Source organism: Syzygium oleosum, unplaced genomic scaffold (genome assembly GCF_021117445.2).
Source record: "Syzygium oleosum isolate NSW1041296 unplaced genomic scaffold, Sole_v2.1 Sole_v2.14, whole genome shotgun sequence".
NCBI classification, from domain to species: domain Eukaryota; kingdom Viridiplantae; phylum Streptophyta; class Magnoliopsida; order Myrtales; family Myrtaceae; genus Syzygium; species Syzygium oleosum.
In genome coordinates, this window is record NW_026607498.1 from 5446803 (window position 1) to 5466025 (window position 19223).

At 39.8% G+C, this 19223-nt stretch overlaps 2 protein-coding genes across 2 annotated transcripts; both read right to left on the reverse strand.

Annotated features, from left to right (window-relative positions):
* Positions 1–705: 705 nt before the first annotated feature.
* On the reverse strand, positions 706–7512 carry LOC115669449 (disease resistance protein RPM1-like). Its single transcript, XM_056317674.1, has 2 exons — positions 6818–7512; positions 706–3926 (listed from the first exon to the last, which is right to left on the reverse strand). The coding sequence occupies exon 2, from the start codon at positions 3791–3793 to the stop codon at positions 1013–1015; it is 2781 nt and encodes a 926-aa protein (XP_056173649.1). The 5' UTR covers positions 3794–3926; positions 6818–7512; the 3' UTR covers positions 706–1012.
* Positions 7513–10405: 2893 nt separating this feature from the next.
* Positions 10406–13866, reverse strand: LOC115663438 (disease resistance protein RPM1-like). Its single transcript, XM_030585431.2, has one exon. The coding sequence runs from the start codon at positions 13551–13553 to the stop codon at positions 10767–10769; it is 2787 nt and encodes a 928-aa protein (XP_030441291.2). The 5' UTR covers positions 13554–13866; the 3' UTR covers positions 10406–10766.
* Between the last annotated feature and the right edge of the window lie 5357 nt (positions 13867–19223).

Genomic DNA, 19223 nt, shown 5'->3' on the forward strand with positions numbered 1-19223 from the left:
CTGCATCCGAGTCAAAGGCACTCGGGCTTGGGTCTATCTGAGGATTGGCCCAGGTCAACAAAGGCCAAGCCCAGGTTCAGAGAGGTTGGGCTCGGGAACCTGGCACCGGAAAATATTTATTTGAAATGTCAATTTTTTTACGAAACAAATGGAAGCATTAAAGTTGCTGTTCGTTAGGGTTGGGGGGAGAGGGAGAGATTTGTAAGATATTATGGAAAAAGCATGTAAGTTCCCGGGAAACAAGACCTGGGACCTTCACCAGAAGTCTCGTATGCTAAAATTCATGGCATAGGGACGGAATACGACTAAGACAACTGTAAGATACTTGTCATGGTCAAGGCAGAAAAAAACCAGAAGTGAAATTCAGTGGAGAATTCCAGGAGGGCTGGCATTTGTTTGAAAACAACACTGGTGAAGATGGGCTAAATGAGTAAAACATGGGAAGGTGTCTTCACTGACTTGTAGAAGAGCAAAAATAGTCTAAGGTGTGCTTCTTTCTTTTTCTTTGCCAACTGAGGACGCCGTTCATGAAAGAGCAATGTTGAGACTGTTCGGCTGACGAAAGTGGCTTTAACTGCAACACCCCAAGTCGCGCATCTGATGCTTCATAAGTAGGACTATAACCACCTGACACGTACATTTGGACCTAGCCCGCAAAAGGAATACTCAAATAATAACGTAAGGCGGTGACAAACATCTAAACGGTTTCTCATAATAGCAGAATTTCATCTTAAATCTGCATACACTCCAAGAAGTTCAAAGCTGAATATACACCATTCCACTTGACCCTTGTATTCTCTGAGGAAAAGGGATATTGCAGAATAATGCAAACCAGCTGCTAAATGTCAATTACAGACCCATAGTAACCTTACACTATGTTTTTAAACTTATATCACAAAGCAACAACGATTTTCTAGAATTAGTCATTCAATCACTAATACCCCATGAGAAGTATTATACTGCATCCTAGGCTCAGCCGCTCATTTGAAGCATGGAGGAAATTCAACGCTCCTCACACAAATGCCTTGGTGAGCACGACGTCCCATCCGGGCCATCCCCCTCTCTGGTAACCGTAATATACTTCTGAAACATGGGCCATTTTCAGGTAACAATCGTCTTGTCCATCTAGCATAAATTTGTTCACGAACTCATCACGCATGTCAATAAACTTCAGCACTTTCAGCTTTTCCAGGTGCTCAATACCGGATGGAAGCTTCTCCATTTGTTTACAATTCCGAATAGTTAACTCCTCAATACAAGGCATTGATCCCTTCTCCACTTCCACGCACTTGAGTCTGTCAAAAGGACCATGGCCCAGAAATTGTATCTTCATAAAGTCGTTGGCTTTGAAACGCAGCTTGGTTCCTTCATAAGCCTGACGCAAGGAGAGATGCACTAGATTAGGCAAATTCCCGAGAGATGACAGTGGATTATCCTTTAGCTGACTACATCTCAGCTTCAATACCATTAGGCTATCAAGAGATGATATCCAACGTGGTAATGCCTCCAGACGTCCTGTCAAGTAGATTCTCCGAAGAAATGGAGGTGGAGAAGTGAGGGGTTGTAGATCAATGATCTCATTTTCATCTGCTGAAGTTAGAGATATTGCTTGAAGCTTGGTTAACTTTTCAATGGACGAGCACAGTTCCCTTGCATCTTCTTTTCTCAACTTCAAGATGCCTAACCTATTCAATTGTTTCAACTTTCCAAACTCTCTCATTAAGCTGCTATTTCTCTCGTTACCTGCTTCTATGTAGGAGAGCTTTTGCAGGGACTGTAGAGCCCCTATTCCTTCTGGGGACTTGAAGCCATACCTAAACCATGAGTAGGCTGTGTTTGCATAACGATATACAAGTAGATGGCGAAGTCGTCGGAGCTTCAAGATCACAACTGGCAATTCTGTGACATATGTGTGTTTCAGGTCTAGGGTCTCTAGGTTTTGAAGGTTCCCTATGGAATATGGAACAGTTCTCACCTTGCTGTACCTGAAACTTAGATATCTCAGGTAGCACCACTCAGCAACTTGAGCTGGGAACCTTGTCAAAGAAGCTGTTTGCAAGTCCAGAACAGTGAGCAGTCTCATTTCACTACCTAGAACAGCATCCATGGAAGATCTCTCTACCCCAAACAGGTATAAAGAACGTAGGTGAGACAATGACCTTTTCTGTTGCGTAGCTTGCAGGCTGTTCTGTATTGATAGGCGACGAACTTTATCAGGCCATTTATCATGTTTTTCTATTGCTGTTTCTACAAAGCCTTGGTTACTCGACTTTGAAATAATAATATCCAGCAGAAAATCATGGATACGGCATTCCTGGATCCTTCCATCGCTTGGTTTAAAAGCCACCTCTATCAGGCTTCTGTTTAGGAGCTCATATAGGTAGTCCTGGGCTACTTCTTCTACTGTCATGCCTTCTTTCTTGTCTACAAATCCTTCTGTGATCCATAATCGAATTAATCTCCCACAGCTAATCAGGTAACCCCTGGGAAATACACTCAAGTGCAGGAAACAGGACTTCAAGTAGTATGGCAGGTCATTAAAACTAAGTGAAAGGACTCTCTTCAAGGCTTTGAATTTGTCGTTGCAATCGATTTCAGTACGAAGACTGCGACGAACCAGATCCCATTCATCCTTTTTTCTCGTGTCTTTTGAAACCAGAACACCACTGATGGCCACAATAGCAAGTGGCAATCCCTCGCATTTTCTTAGAATAAGCCTACAGGTCTCCTCTAGATGAGGAGGGCAGGAGTTACCCTGAAATGTCTTTGCGCAGAAAAGCTTCCATGCCTGTTCAGGTGGTAGTGGCTCCATCTTGTAAACCATCCCTCTGAATTCTCCGCAAGAGGTATATGCCAAATCAGAATTCCTGGAGGTGATGATTATTCGGCTGCCATAGGTGTTGTTAGGCAATGCATGTTTGATCGCGTCCCAATCATTTATGCGCCATGCATCATCTACGACGATCAGGTACCTCGCATTTTGTAGCAAGTCCTTGATAATCATCTTCTGGCATAATCTGTCCATGTTGTCCTCTAGAGGAGAAACTTTTGCTTGGGTCTCCCTCATAATTTGTCGGACCATGCCTTGGAGGAGCTCTTCTATATTTGGAGATTGAGAAAGAGTTATCCAAGTACGTATCATGAAATGTTTCTTCACTACTGGATCTTCGTAAATTTGCTTGACTAACGTAGTTTTCCCCAGTCCTCCCATCCCCACCACTGAGATTACTTCCCGCGTGGAAGCGCCCCCAATCAGCCAGCCGACCAGCTTTTCTGTCGGTTCTCTGATGCCAACGAGCTCAGCTTTGTCTAAAAGAAGGGCATTCCCTCGCTGGTCCTGCCATGTGTCATCTGGCTTACTAGAGCCATAGAGATATTCGACTTTATTTAATTTGTCTCGGATTCTCCAGTGTCCATCATAAATGTTTTTGATTCTGGAGTTGATGGATTTCATCTCCGAAGCAATTCGGTATCGACCTTTCATGTTCTTGATACAACAGGACATCTTGGAGAAAAGACCGGGAAAACCAATTCCATGATCATGCGCCAGGAGAAGTTTGAACTTATCAAGAGCATCTTCAGTGTCATATGCGATTTCTCTCAGCTGCTTCACCCAAACTTTGACTTCCTCATCCCTCTCTTCCAGGGAATCTGCAACCCTCAGGAATGCCCTTACGTACTCCAATTGTCTCTTCACTAAAGCAACTTCTTCCTCTGCGCCTCTCAATAGAACCCCATTCTCTAGAAGATCCTTGAGCTTGCCAAGTAGGCAGTTTACTGCAATTTCTGCCATGCTCTATTTTGCATGTATCGATGTTCTGGAGAATTCACTTGCTGGTATCCACTAACATAGTGCTTCCACAGGCTGGGGGTTTGGTGCGGAATTGGTCAAGCTTCTGGCGTCTAGTTATTCCATCAGTCTATGGCTGTTTGGTCATAATGTACACCCGCTCAATATATTAAAACCCTTACACTCATTGTCTAGACTAAGTTGAAAATGACATTATCGATATCTTTTAGTATGATTGAATGCTACTTACTTTGCTTGGTTTGTGAATGAACATATCTAATTATGTGAATTTTTATTAAATTGTTCTTTAACTTTTCAGATGACATAGTAGGAAACTTAATTAATTTCCAATCCACTCTTGTTTTATATCTCGGAAACTTCTCGGAAACTTCTCATATGGTTCTAATCAAAGTTCTGCTTTACTAGGCAAGTTTGCTGCAAGTACTGAGAATATAATTTCATATTGATGTTAATGAGAGCGACATTTTCCTGAATGGCTATTGGCATTGGCCGGCTATTAATTTTGGATGATTGTTTCCAGTGAAAGTTACTGACCATTTGCAGTCAACTATTCTGTTTCAGAGTACCCTTGTTTTAAAAGCTTTCTAAAGCTTGCTTTGTCGAGTGAAAAAAATCTACGGGGGCTTTATGGTAATGAAGCAACTTAAGTTCATACAAAACTTTATAGTGTACAAGACTTTTGAACCGCCACCTCTTCAGAAGCTCAGGCAAAAAGAAGTTATTGGTGTTCACCTGGCAATTTCCGTGCAACTTGGTGTAAGAGTTAGTGTTGTCATGAAGGCATAAGAAGATCTAGCGACTCATTGCTAAGACGTTGGTAACGTCCAGTACTGCTGAGAAAGCGGAGATTAGTTTCACCTTCTATGACTAGACAAGCAACTGAGTTCATGTACTTATAATTTTCATTGTGCTCTTCTTTGATTCTTCCATGGCTTCTTGCTAATAGAAGCATCATTCAGTGACATCTTGGCTCTAGTCTCTAATAAAGTAGATTTCTTGCCCGTCTAAGGAGGACAAGTTCTCTTGTTTTGGCTAGGGCATGTGTGCATGCATTTGCTATATAAACGAGGTGAACAGTAATTAATGTGCCTCAGAAAATTTTGAATGCGATATACATATTTAGTGTCCTTCTAATTTTGTAAATCACTGTACTTCACTCGATTTAATATCTTGCAAAAAAGAGTTTCTGTTTATAGTATACTTAAAAATCCTTAGACAACAATTTGAGAAACCATTTTGTGTTCCATCGCTGGTGACAGTAGCTTCAGAAATACATGGGCATCAACAGATACCTTGATAACTATTAAATTGATGACACCCTTCTGCAAAAGTTTAAGAAATTGTTGCTGGTGTTTCATGTGGGGTCGATTCGGATGAAGAGAGGTGGTAAAAGCTCCTCCAATGAGCTCAGTTATATGTAAAGATCTGAAGGGAATAACTTACTTGTTAGCACCTGAAATCCTCAATCTGAATCACTGTGGAGGCGTCACTACACAGCAGCACCAGCTCTCAAAATCAATTTCATTTTAATTGGTCCTTCCTATTTGTCAGGCATTTACCATTAGGAGATTGCAGATTGTTACTACTTTGTTTTTTTTTTTTTTTTGGTAAGTAAATGTTTCTGCAAGAAAAAGGTGGAAATCCTGTGTGATCATTCTATGAATTGTGTAGTGGATAGAATCACAGCGATGGGATTGTAAGCAAACATGCTGTCGAATTCATTCTTTGAATATGAAATTGAAAAGATGTGCTTGCTTAAGACACGGCCATTATCGGGCCCTTCAGTCTTGTTGGCTGATTAGTGTAGGCTTTTCAGCAGGCCTTCCTGGTTTGTTACCTTGCTTATACAGCAACCAAAACAAAGGAGCACATAGATAGAAGGACTAGGCTGCTCTTCTATTGACTAGACTTCCCTGCTTCTCGCACCATCTTGTCATAATTCCTAACAAGAACCATTATTGGAAGGTTGAACAATATATTTGGCAACTAATATTTTTTCCTACCTTATGCACCATGTTATGAAAATTCTGGATTTATTGGATCTTTTAAGTCAACGATAAATAAGGTTATTAAAATATTGAAAATTGAAGTACCAAATGTTAAGTGTTGGTAGTATTGAAAATAACAATAAAGAGTTGTTTGATGATGATTGTAAATTAGTAGTTGAATATTAGTAAGCTCATACAAAACATAAGACAATGATCATTATTGGTAGGTTTCAGAAATATATTTGGCAAGATTCTACTTGTCATCAATTAGTTTTTCTATCTATTGAATTGACTAACCCCTCTTTGACAAAAAAAATAAGGGACAAGTGCATTTTTCTATCTATTGAATTGACTAACCCCTCTTTGACAAAAAAAATAAGGGACAAGTGCATTGGAAGTTCTAAAACTTGTCATTAAAGTGCAATTGAGTACTAAAACTTTCAAGGAGTGCAATTAAGTTCTAAAACTTGTCACGAAGTGTAATTGAAACCTATAACTTTCAAAAAGTACAATTAAGTCTTAAAACTTGTCAAATTAGTTCAATCAAGTTCTTCCGTTGATTGCACTTTGTGAAAGTTTTAGGACTCGATTGCACTTTCATGACAAGTTTTAGGACTTGCTTGCACTTTCTAAAAGTTGTAGGACTCGATTGCACTTCCGTGACAAGTTTTAGGACTTCAGTGCACTTATCCGAAAAAATAAAAAATTAACTAAACCCTCCCTTATTCATCATATTAAGTGAATTTTTGACTCAATTAAGTCGATGCTTAGAAGGGCAAATGTACATCACAAATGTTATTATTTTTATACGGCGCTCACTTAAGTGTCATAATATTTTTTGATCAATTGAGTGTCCCATTGGTTAACAATTGTTCACTTGATTGCCACACGGCGATTTGTGTGGTAAAAAAAACATGGCATTAATTTAATATGAACAGGCCAATGTTGCTATACCCGAAAAAATAATAATAGTTAAAAAAAGAACAATTCCAAGACACATGTTCTGAGTCACGCATACCTTTGTGTATTCGCAATGTCTTCCGTTTCGTACCTTCTTTTCCGTCTCCTTGCTTGGCATTTTATCAAACATTTGGTGGACGGACTTGTGAGGAAAAGTAGGACACTCCATATTCAAACCCCTGCGAACTTCCTTACGTTCCTGAGCCTCATCTGGAACAACTGGCTTTGAAATCCTTACGAATCACCAGCAATGCAATGAAGCGAACTTCCTTATGTTGATCTTGCAAGCATTGATATCAGAGATGGATGTGGAAGCAGGAGGCCCTGTTGAGCCATTAGAAGAAATCTTGATGTCTTTTTGGCTCTACCTTCCTTCGCACGTAGCTTGATTTATCGGTTCATTGTAGCAATTCCCTGTAGTATATATGAAGATGATATTTGTTGAGAGACATTGCCACTTCAATTTCCCCGCCTCTTTAGTTTGATCTTTAAAAGCTGTCGGAAATGTAATTATCCCCGACAATGTAACGGAGAACATTTTTTTGGCATGCCGGGAAGTTTTGCAATCAATAAGAATGATTTTGTATGGAATACTGATTGTTCATGCTGACATTTTCACAACCGACTTCATTGAATTTTTTTCGAACTACACATATGCTGCTCCCCTGGAATGGCTAGATGATATGATCTTGTCGACAGCATTTTTAAAATAAAACTACTCATCCAAAAGGATGGGAGCCTTAGTGAGAAGCTTTTGTGCTATTCTTTCACACCGATCCAGGAACTTCTCAGCATCTTTATATTGTTGCCTTTCAAGATGTTGCAAAATAAATATGAAATGAATGCAATTTTTTGATGGGATAAGAGCATCGAAAATTTCAAAACTTGTCAGGAAAGTACAATAGAGTCTAAAACTTTCAAAAAGTGCAATCAAGTGCTAAAACTTGTTAATAATTTCCGTTTATCAATTTAGATGGAGTTAATGAAATGACTTGATTGCACCAATTTAATAACTTTTACGACTTGATTGCACTTTTCCAAAGTTTTAGGACCCAATTGCACATTTCTGGCAAGTTTTAGGACTTGATTCCACTTTTTGAAAGTTTTAGGACTTACTTGCATTTTCGTGATAAGTTTTAAGACTTTAAGTATATTTGATGGAAGAGCATTTCCTCTCTGTCACACCCCCAGCTCAAAAGAGCAAGGGCATAACACAGCCGTCTTATCACGCAAGGACGCAGCCTCCACAAAATCAAAACTCAACCTAATATCAAATATATACATCTATATATATATATGTGATAAAAAGTTCATTTGGTTACAGTATCAGAGTTCACTATAATACATCAAAAAGATATATACATATCCACCACAACTAACTTAGAAGCTCACTAGCTATAGACATCTCATACCAAAATCCCCATTACCAAAAGTTCTCCCAAGAACGATACGCTCACGCCCTACTTGCGACTTGTTGAAGAACCTGAAAAACAAGTAAGATGAAAAGAGTGAGTTACCACGGCTTAGTGAGTAATACATTTTTTCTAAGCAGATCGAACAATCACTATGCAATGCTATAAAATGACATCATAACTCCTCATCACAAATTCAATATATGGTATACGTAAAATATAAAAAATATATGATAGCTTTCCAACAAAACTTTGTAACGTACAAGATTAGTCAACAAAACCTACTCAACAACAACAACAACTATCAATGGTCTATCCATTGACTAATCTCATCAAATCACACGTCAATGGTTCACTCCATCGACTAATCTAATGTTCACTATCAAACTATGGTCACGTTTAACGCCGTGACAATGGCGACCATGTTTACCCCCTTTGGCTAGGTCTACCACCTATATCAGCCGTCGGTTCGGCCCAGAAGGACGTCCTGACAGTATGCATACTCCCCCTCAATGGGTTCTCATCATAGCGATATGAGCCATAATGACCAAAATCTTTCTCTGACAACTCACAATTAACATTAGAAAGTCATTTCATAAACTGGTTTTACAAACCGAATCACATAATCATTTTCTATCATCAAATAAAGTCCATTTCATAAAACATTTTGCATCCAATACAAACAACTTTTGCTAATTCCTTTCGCAAAACATTTAAGCAAAACATTCACAAACACTCATTTCAAGCTACTTTGTGAGACTTTTCAATACATTGTCAATTGACTAAAAGATAGTAAAAATTCGATCCCATTTATGCAGAAAACATGCTCTTAATAACTCTTACTATATTATAACATTACCATTTTCAAAACATGAGCTCGTAAATTCGTACAAGAAATAATAACACTTACTTGAGAAAAGCCGAAAAACCAACTTATAATGGTTACTTGAGTTGACGCATTCGAATTTCTAACAATTAACCAAAATACGATATCAAAAACCGAGTAAAATCTACTTTTAACTAACTACCCAACTCAACTACACTTATTTGTCAATAAAACGACTCCTAACGCTAACGAATAAACTCGGTTATAGTAGACGTTCACTTTTCCCCATTATGCGTATTATTCGATATGCGTAACTCGAATGCGAAAGCTCCGAAATTCGTCCCGGACAAACCATACTACAAAATAGTTACTCGACAAACCCCATCGCTCTACAACACCATAAATCATCATTCCACACAAAATCGTAGCTTAAGAACTCCTCAATCGAGCCTCGTAATTCAAAATCAATATTCCTTAAAATTTGTGCCATAATTTCTGAAATCACTACGATTAGACGAATAGAGATCTTGATTACTTACTCGGCATTGCAAAATGGCGTTGATTCGGCTTGTCGAGTCCTTCGGATCATAAACGCACGAAGATTTTCCCCCTTTCCCCTTTTCTTCTTCACTGCGTGTGTCCTTTTCTCTCCTTGTTTTTGGTTACCGAGGGTCTGCTTCTTCAACCCTTACATTGAAGATAAATGGTGAATTAATGGGCTGGGCTCTATTAACAAAATAATGGGTTATTTAAGCCCATTATTACACTCTCCATCAAGACAACACCCTTTTGTGAATGAATATTTGTATGGCCAAGGAAGTTGATTGTGGTAGCTTTTGTTTCGCTCCTTGCTGATTCAATATGGATCCTCCATGTAATAGGCGCTTATTGTAAGTTGTGATTGCCTTCGTCAAGTTCCTTTTGAGCGCAAGATCCCGGAACATTCGGTTCATGTTTGAAGTTGTTCGACTTTCACTTCAAATTGCTGTTCGTTGGGGTTGGAGAGAGAGAGAGAGAGAGAGAGAGAGAGAGGATATCGTAACACTATAAAAAAAGCATGAAGTTCGAGGGAAACAAGACCTAGGACCTTCGGAAGTCTCGTATGCTAAAATTCCTGGCATAGGGACGGTATACAACTAATACCACCGGAAGAGACTTGTCATGGTCAAGGCAGCAAAAACCATTTCAAAGTCTCTATACAAGGTGAAATTCAGTGAACTCCAGGAAGGTTGGCATTTGTTTGAGACCAGCACAGTGAAGATGGGCTAAGGTGTGCATCTTTCTTTTTCTTTGCCAACTGCGGATGCCGTTCGTAGAAGAGCAATGCCGAGACTATTCGACGGACGAAAGTGACCCTAATTGCAACACCTCAAGTCTCGACCAGACACGTTCCAATTGAGCCAAGCCAAGCCCGCAAAAGAAATATTCAAATAATCACACAAAGTGGTGACAAACATGTAATTGGTTTCTCATAATAGCAGATTTCCATCTTAAATCTGCATTCACTCCAAGAAGTTCAAAGCTAAATATACACCATCCCACTTGACACTCCTCTTCTCTGAGGAAAAGGGATGTTGCAGGATAATGCAAACCATCTACGGAATGTCATTTACAGACCCCATAGTAAACTTAGACCATGCGTTTAAACTTTCATCACAAAATAACAACTATTTTCTAGAATTTCATTCATTCTCGTACCTTGTGAGAAGTGTTATACTGTATTCTAGGCTTAGCCGTTCATTTCGTGCATTGAGAATATTTAAGGCTCCTCATTCGAATGCCTTTGTGAGCACGACGACATCCCATCTCCCATCTGTCCGGTAACCATGATATACTTCTGGAACATGTGCCACTTTCAGGTAATCATCGTCCCGTCCATCTCGCGTAAGTTTCTTCACTAACCCATCGGGCATGTCGATAAACTTCAGCACTTTCAGCTTTCCAAGGTGCTCAATACCGGATGGAAGCTTCTCCATTTGCTTACAATTCCCAATAATTAACCCCTCAAGACAAGGCATTGATCCCTTCTCCACTTCCACGCATTTGAGTTTGTCAAAAGAATCAATGCCCAGAAACCGTAGCTTCAGAAAGTCGTTGGCATTGAATCGCAACTTGGTTCCTTCATAAGCCTGAACCAACTCGAGATTCACAAGATTAGGCAAATTCCCCAGAGACGACAGTGGATTATCCTTTAGCTGACTATATCTCAGGTGCAATACCAATAGGCTATCAAGAGATGATATCCAACGTGGTAATGCCTCAAGACGTCCTTTCAAGTAGATTCTCTGGAGAAATGGAGGTGGAAAAGTGAGGGGTTGTAGATCAATAATCTCATTTTCATCCGCTGAAGTTAGAGATATTGCTTGAAGCTTGGTTATTTTTTCAATCGACGAGCACAGTTCCCTTGCATCTTCTTTTCTCAACTTCAAGATGCCTAACCTATTCAATTGTTTCAACTTTCCAAGCTCTCTCATTAAGCTGCTGTTTTTCTTGTCACCTGCTTCTATGTAGCAGAGCTTTTGCAGGGACTGAAGAGCCCCTATTTCTTCTGGGGACTTGAAGCCATATTTACACCATGAGTATGGCGGGTCTGAATAACGATACACGAGTAGATGGCGAAGTTGTTGGAGCTTCAAGATCGCAATTGGCAATTCTGTGACATACGTGTGTTTAAGGTCTAGGGTCTCTAGGTTTTGAAGCTTCCCTATGGAATTCGGAACAGTTCTCACCTTGCTGTACCTGAGGCTTAGATATCTCAGGTAGCACCACTCAGCAACTTGAGCTGGGAACCTCGTCAAAGGAGCAGCTTGCAAGTCCAGAACAGTGAGCAGTCTCATTTCACTACCTAGAACAGTATCCATGGAAGATCTCTCTACCCCAAACATGTACATGTGTAAAGAACGTAGTTGAGACAATGACCTTTTCTGTTGTATAGCTTGCAGGCTGTTCTGTATAGATAGGCGACGAACTTTATCCGGCATTTTATGATGTTTTTCTAGTGCTGTTTCTGCAAAGCCTTGGTTGCTCGACTTTGAAGTAATAATATCCAGCAGAAAATCATGGACACGACAATACCCGATCCTCCCATCTCTTCTTTTAACGGCCACCTCTATCAGGCTTCTGTTAATGAGCTCATTCAAGTAGTCCCGGGCAACTTCTTCTACTGTCATGCCTTCTTTCTCATCTACAAATCCTTCTGCGACCCATATTCGAATTAATCTCCCACAGCTAATGAGGTAACCCCTGGGAAATACGCTCAAGTGCAGGAAGCAGGACTTCAAGTAATATGGCAGGTCATCAAAACTAAGTGAAAGGACTCTCTTCAAGGTTCTGAATTTGTCGTTGCAATCTATTTCAGTACGAAGACTTCGACGAACCAGATCCCATTCATCTTTTTTTCTCATGTCTTTTGAAACCAAAACACCACTGATGGCCACAATAGCAAGTGGCAATCCCTCGCACTTTCTCAGAATAAGCCCACAGGTCTCCTCCAGATGAGGAGGGTACAAGTTCCCCTGAAATGTCTTCACGCAGAAAAGCTTCCATGACTCTTCAGCTGGCAGTGGCTCCATCTTGTAAACCTTACCCCTAAATTCTGCGCATGAGGTATAGGCTAAATCAGAATTCCTGGATGTGATGATTATTCGGCTGCCACAGGTGTTGTTAGGCAATGCATGTTTGATTGCATCCCATTCATTTATGCGCCACACATCATCTACAACGATTAGGTACCTTGCTTTTTGTAGGAAGTCCTTGATAATCATCTTCTGGCATAACCTGTCCTTGTTGTCCTCTAGAAGAGGAACTGGTTCTTCAGTCTCACTCATAATTTGTCGAAACATGCCTTGGAGGATCTCTTCTATATTTGGAGATTGAGAAAGAGTTATCCAAGCACGTACCATGAAATGTTTCTTCACTTCTGTATCTTCGTAAACTTGCTTCACTAATGTAGTTTTCCCCAGTCCTCCCATCCCCACGACTGCGATTACTTGCCGAGGGGAAGCGCCCTCAATCAGCCAGCCAACCAGCTTTTTTGTCGGTTCACTGATGCCCACGAGCTCAGCTTTGTCTAAAAGAAGGGCATTCCCTCGCTGGTCCTGCCACGTGTCGTCTGGCTTACTAGAGCCATTGTGATGTTCGACTTTATTTAATTTGTCTCGGATTCTCCAGTGTCCATCATAGATGTTTTTGATTCTGGAGTTGATGGATTTCATCTCCGAAGCAATTCGGTATCGACCTTTCATGTTCTTGATACAGCAGGACATCTTGGAGAGAAGACCGGCAAAACCAATTCCATGATCATGCGCCAGGAGAAGTTTGAACTCATCAAGGGCGTCTTCAGTGTCGTATGCGATTTCTCTCAGCTGCTTCACCCAAACTTTGACCTCCTCATCACTCTCTTCCAGGGAATCTGCAACCCTCAGGAATGCCACTATGTACTCCAATTGTCTCTTCACTGAATTAACTTCTTCCTTGGCACCTCCCAAGACTTGAACCCCATCCTCTAGAAAGTTCTTGAGCTTGCCAAGTAGGTAGGTTACAGTGGATTCTGCCATGCTCTATTTTGCATATTTCGAAGTTCTGGGGAATGCACTAGTTGGTCTCCTCTAAGTTAGTGCTTCCACAGGCTGGGGGTTTGGTGTGGAAATGGTCAAGCTTCTGATGTCTAGTCATCCATCAGTTTACGGCTGTTTGGTCATGATGCGCACCTGCTTAACAAATTAAAAAACCTTACTCTTTTTGTCACACCCTGTAATCAACCGGAATGAGGGAGTGATATGGCCGTCCTTCCACCCGAAGGACGCAGCTTTAAAAAAAAAAAAAACCAACTCCAAAAGAAACCATACCCAAAATCTAACTTCCAAAGTCTCCGCGATAGCGCTCTCGTACTAATGGCAGCTAGGCAAAGAACCTGAAAAGATTCGGAAAGAGAGGGGTAATCAACTACAGCTCAGTGATTAATACATATTTTCTAAGTAGATCGAACAATTACTATGCATGTGTACAAAGTAATACCAAAACTTCAAAACCCAAATTCAAGGTATAAAATACATATTGCATCACATAAGAGTTGTTTCATTTTCACAAAATTTTGTACAAGTTAGAAATATTCATTTAAATCCACATCACAATTCAAATATAAATGGTCAAGTCCATTGATCAATGCCTTGTGGCAAGGCGACCAAGATTTCCCCTTGGCAAGGTCTTCACCTACAAAGCCGGTGGCTCGGCCCATAAAGATATCCTAAACCGAGTTCACAGCGATATTGAGCATCAAACCATTATCCTCAAATACCAAAAATTCAATTCATAATCAATCTTATAATCCACAATACATTTTACAAACCAATCATATAACCTTTCGTAACTCAGTTCATCCGATAGAAATACTTTTTCGTAAAGCATTTCTAATATCATTTCCTAAACTAAATTCACAAATCGATATGTATAACCTTTTTTAATGTTTTTATTAAACATTTCTCAAATCATCTTAGAACTCATTCTGTAAAGCCGTTCGCAACATAATACATATATATCCGTTTGCAATATCTTTCTTAAAGCCATTCTCAAATCGTTCTTAAATATTAAAAGGTAGCAATTGCCCGATTCAGACTTTTATGCAACAAACATGTTTTAATAACTCATACGAAACTCAAATCTTTATCACTTTCAAGACATGAGTTTACAAATCCATAGAAGAGATAACACCACTTACCTGGAATGCCCAATAATCAAATAACGACGCTCACTTGAACCGACGATCTCGTAATCCTAACAATTAAACGAGAATCGATGTCAAAATTAAGTAAAATATTACAAAAACTATGAATAGGCTAAACAACGCTTAAACGTTAACAAAATAACTCAAAGACACCTATAAATCGCTCACCCAAAGCTATTACTCAAAACCATTTGCAACGCGAAACTTGAGTGCGCCATAACTCTCTCCAACGAATTCCGTTTCATGCAAATTTATAATCAAATGGAAGATCTTTCGAAGCACTAAATGACCCATAACTCAGCCGATCCAAAATTGAGCCGAAAACCGACGAAAATCGGCTCGAAAGCTGCTGTCGCGCACTGTTCATCATGCGAAGCCAACTTCAAAATTTTGTTTCGGGCAAACCGTAAGTTAAAATCAAGATCCGTAAAATTCACGGCTCCACAGCACCCTAAACTATCATTTCTATATATATACGCAGCTCGACAACTCAAAAATCGGATTTCGCGGCTTGAATTTCACCTAACTCCGAAATTGTGCTCTAATTTCGAAAAATACTCTGATTAGATAAACGAGGGGCTCGAATACTTACTAGGCGTTACTATACAAAGTCGAATCAGCTTGGGAGGTACTGTGGTGAGAACCCATTTCTTTCTCTTTCCCTTTCTTTCTCTTCTTACCCCCTCTCTTTCCTTTCTCTTCTTTTGGTCGCGTGACGCCCCTTTTAATAACTTAGTCCCCGTCTTTTGTTGACTTTGCGACCTTTCTTTCTCTGTTCTTTTTTTTTTGTTCCCACCAATATTTGACTTGGTCAATTAAAATGCCAAATATTACACTCGTTGTCTTGAGTAAGCTGAAAATGACCATTATTGATATCTTTTAGTATGATTGGACGCAACTTAATTTGCTTGGCTTGTGTATAAATGTACCTAATTCTGTGAATTTTTTTACTAAGATTGTTGTTTAACTTTTCAAAGGAAATGATAGGAAACTCAATTGATTTCCAGGCCACTCATGTTTTATTCTTGGAAACTTCTAATATGGTCCTAATAAAATTTTTTTTTTACTCAGCAAGTTCGCTGCAAGTGCTAAATATACTTATACTAACGTTAATGAGAGTGACTTATAAGATTCCTGTTATTAGGCAAGTTCATGGCAAGTACTGAATATATTTTTATACTAATGATACTGAGAGTGACTATTTCCTGAATGGTCAGTACATTTTTATACGAGTGTTAATGAGAGTGGCTTTTTCCTGAATGGTCAAGATTGATCCGGTTATTAGGCAAGTTCATGGCAAGTACTGAATATATTTTTATACTAATGTGAGAGTGACTATTCCCTGAATGGTCAAAGTTCCTGTTTACCGGCAAGTTCGCTGCAAGTAATGAATATATTTTCATACTAATGTTAATGAGAGTTACATTTTCCTGAATGGCTATCGGCCGGCTATTGATTTCAGATAATTGTTTCCAGTGAAACTCACCGAACCTTTGCAGGCAAACTATTCTGTTTCAGGATACCATTGTGTTAAAGCTTTCTAAAACTTTGCTTCGTCAGATAAAAGAATCGCCCGGGGGTTTATGGGAATGAAGCAGCTTAACTTCATACAGAACTTTATAGCGGGACAAGACTTTGAACTGTCACCTCCTCAGCAGCTCAGGCAGAAAGAAGTTATCGGAATTCACCAAGAAATTTCTGTGCAACTTCTTGTTGGAGTTATTGTTGCCATGCAGGCGTAAGAAGATCAAGTGATGTATTGCTGAGATACTGATAATGTCCATTATACGTGAGAAAGTGGAGAATAGTTCACCTACCGTGACTAGACAAGTAACTGAGGTCATGTACTTAAAATTTTCATCGTTCTCTTCTTTGATTCTTCCCTGGCGTCATCCTAATAGAAACATCATTCAGTGGCACTGATTCAGAGATTTGTATTTGTTTTTCTTCCTTCAAGCAATAATGTAGATTTCTACTCCTTCCCAGCCAGGTGAGAAGAAGACCAAGTCTAAGCAAGACAAGGGGACAAGAATATTAGAAGTGCCAAAAGTTATGTACGGCATTCACTTTAATTCCAAAAGTTTACGTCGGATCACTTAAGTACCAAATCGGAGAAAAACAATCACTTAAGTGCTAACGGCGAGATATTCTGGCCAAATTAATTACATGACTTTTTAATTAAAAAACACCAGGTCCACGTGGTATACAAAAACCATGTCAGATTTCTGGCCTACGTGGTTCGTTTAAAAGAAACGACGTCGCACAACGTCTTGCCAAAACAACGTCGCACAAAGCAAATCAAAATTGGGGCTTCGAGTTCCTGTTCTTGCACAACACTACAAACTCCTCCTTGCTCGCTTGTCGTCGCTCTCCAGTACCGTCGCTCTCCAGTACCGTCGCTCAGATTTGTCATCTTCTCTCCCTTGCTCAATTGGCCGGAAAAATTAGGGCTCCGAGGGAAAAATTAGGGATTCGAAGGCAAAATTAGGGCTCGGAGAAAGGGAAATAGGGTTCTTGGTAACATTGTGGGGACGACGGTAGTAGGGATTGCAAGATTAAGCTGGTAATTTTGGGGGCAAATCAAAATAGAGAGTGAATTTGGGTTAAATGGCCGGTTAAGATTTGAATTGGGGGCTTCTCTTTCGATTTGGGGATTTAGGATTCTTATTTGGGATAAAGGTACTAGACGGCGTTGTTTTAGGGTTTAGATACTGACTGGTCTCTCTGGCGAGCCACGTCGGCTCAAGAAACTAATAAAAAAAGGCCACATCAGATTTCCGGCCAAATATATCAGAGTTGGCACTGAAATGAGCGTTTTAAAAAAAAATTGGCATTTAAGTGATAGGAGAAAATTTTTGGTAATAAAGTAAATGCCGTACACAACTTTTATCACTTTTATTGTCCGTCTCCCCTGGACAAGGCTCCTTAATTACAGTTCACCTCATTTATATAGCAAATGCGTGGACACATGCTCTAGTCGAATGTTGTTAATCAACGTACTTCACTCAATTTAATATCTAGCATAAACGAATCGCAAATAATCTTGTGTCAATCGCTGGTGATATTAGCTTTCGCAATAGCGGGGCATCAATAGATACCTTTTTAATATTCTGTTGATGGCACCCTCCTGGATAAGTTTAAGAAGTTATCACATGTGTCATGTGGGGTCGATTCAGATAAGGAGAGGCGGTAAAAGCTCTCTATTATACATGTGATGAGTCAATCCGACGAAGGTGGGGAGTGATCGATAAGGGTGTCAAAAACCAAACTGAAAATCGAACAGAAATTGGAACAGAATCGAATCGAAATTTCATGTATTTTCGGCTTGGATAATAAAAAGATAACTGTTATTTTTCTTCTGGTTCGGGTTATTTCGATTTAGTTCGGTTTGGTTAATCAACCGAATTGAAATTCTCAACAAAAATTAAATGCTCTTTTTCACTCCTCTTAAAATCACCATGAGAAACCCTAATATTTGGTTTTCTCATCCGAACCGATCCAAAACGGGGTTTTTGGTTCGGTTTATATTCGGTTTGGCTCGGATTTTAAAAAAACCCGAGTCGAACCAAATACCGAACCGTTGACACCCCTACGTGATCGCTAGGGCTAGAAGGACCGGGCAAGGACGGCTTTTGGTAAGCTTCTAAAATGGCAAAGGGGGTAAGAATTATTCACATTGTGCACTAGGGAGAGTCCATTTGCCATATATATGTGAAACTGGAAATAAATCAAACGATGCGCTTTTTGACGAAACGGCAACGCTCAGAAATGGAACTTCAATGTTAAGCGTGGTGAGGTGAGAGTACTACCAGGAAGGGTGATCTTTTGGAGAAGCGTCCACCTGCCCGCCGAACGACAAAATAATGACGCTTGGTACTCGAGGTTAATCCAAGGGCGTCACAATATATAAAGATCTCAAGGTAATGACTTATTAGGATCTGAAATTATCAAACTGAATCACTGTGGAGGCATCACTAAACAGCATCACCAGCTCTCAAAATCAACGTCATTTAATCGGCCCTTCCTATTGATCGGGCACTCACCATTGGGGGATTGCAGATTGTTACTACTTTGTTTCTGCAAGAAAAGGTGGAAATCTGGTGTGATCATTCTATCAACTGTGCAGTAGATAGAATCACAACGATGGGATTGTAAGTGACCATGCTGTCGGATTCCCTCCATGAATATAAATTTTGAAAACAAGCCTGCTTAAGACACGGCCATCATCAGCCCTTTCAGTCTTGTTGGCTGATTAGTTTTAGACTTCTAAGTAGGCCTTCCTGGTTTGTTACTTTGTTTATACTGCAGCCAAAAGAAAGGAGCGCATAGATAGATGGCAAGACTTACAGATTTCAAACTCACCTCCATCTGCCGTGAAACATCCTATGTGACGAGTTTGCTTGCAAAAGATTTGGTTGTCTTACAGTTTGAGCTGTACACCCTCGTCTTTTGGTTATTTCAAATTGGACCTCGAACTTTGTCGTTCTTTCAAAAAGCAACCCAG

What these genes read in the sequence shown, in the direction of transcription:
- LOC115669449 (XM_056317674.1), bottom strand. Translation starts at nt 3,793, where the DNA reads ATGGCAGAAATTGCAGTAAACTGCCTACTTGGCAAGCTCAAGGATCTT.
- LOC115663438 (XM_030585431.2), bottom strand. Translation starts at nt 13,553, where the DNA reads ATGGCAGAATCCACTGTAACCTACCTACTTGGCAAGCTCAAGAACTTT.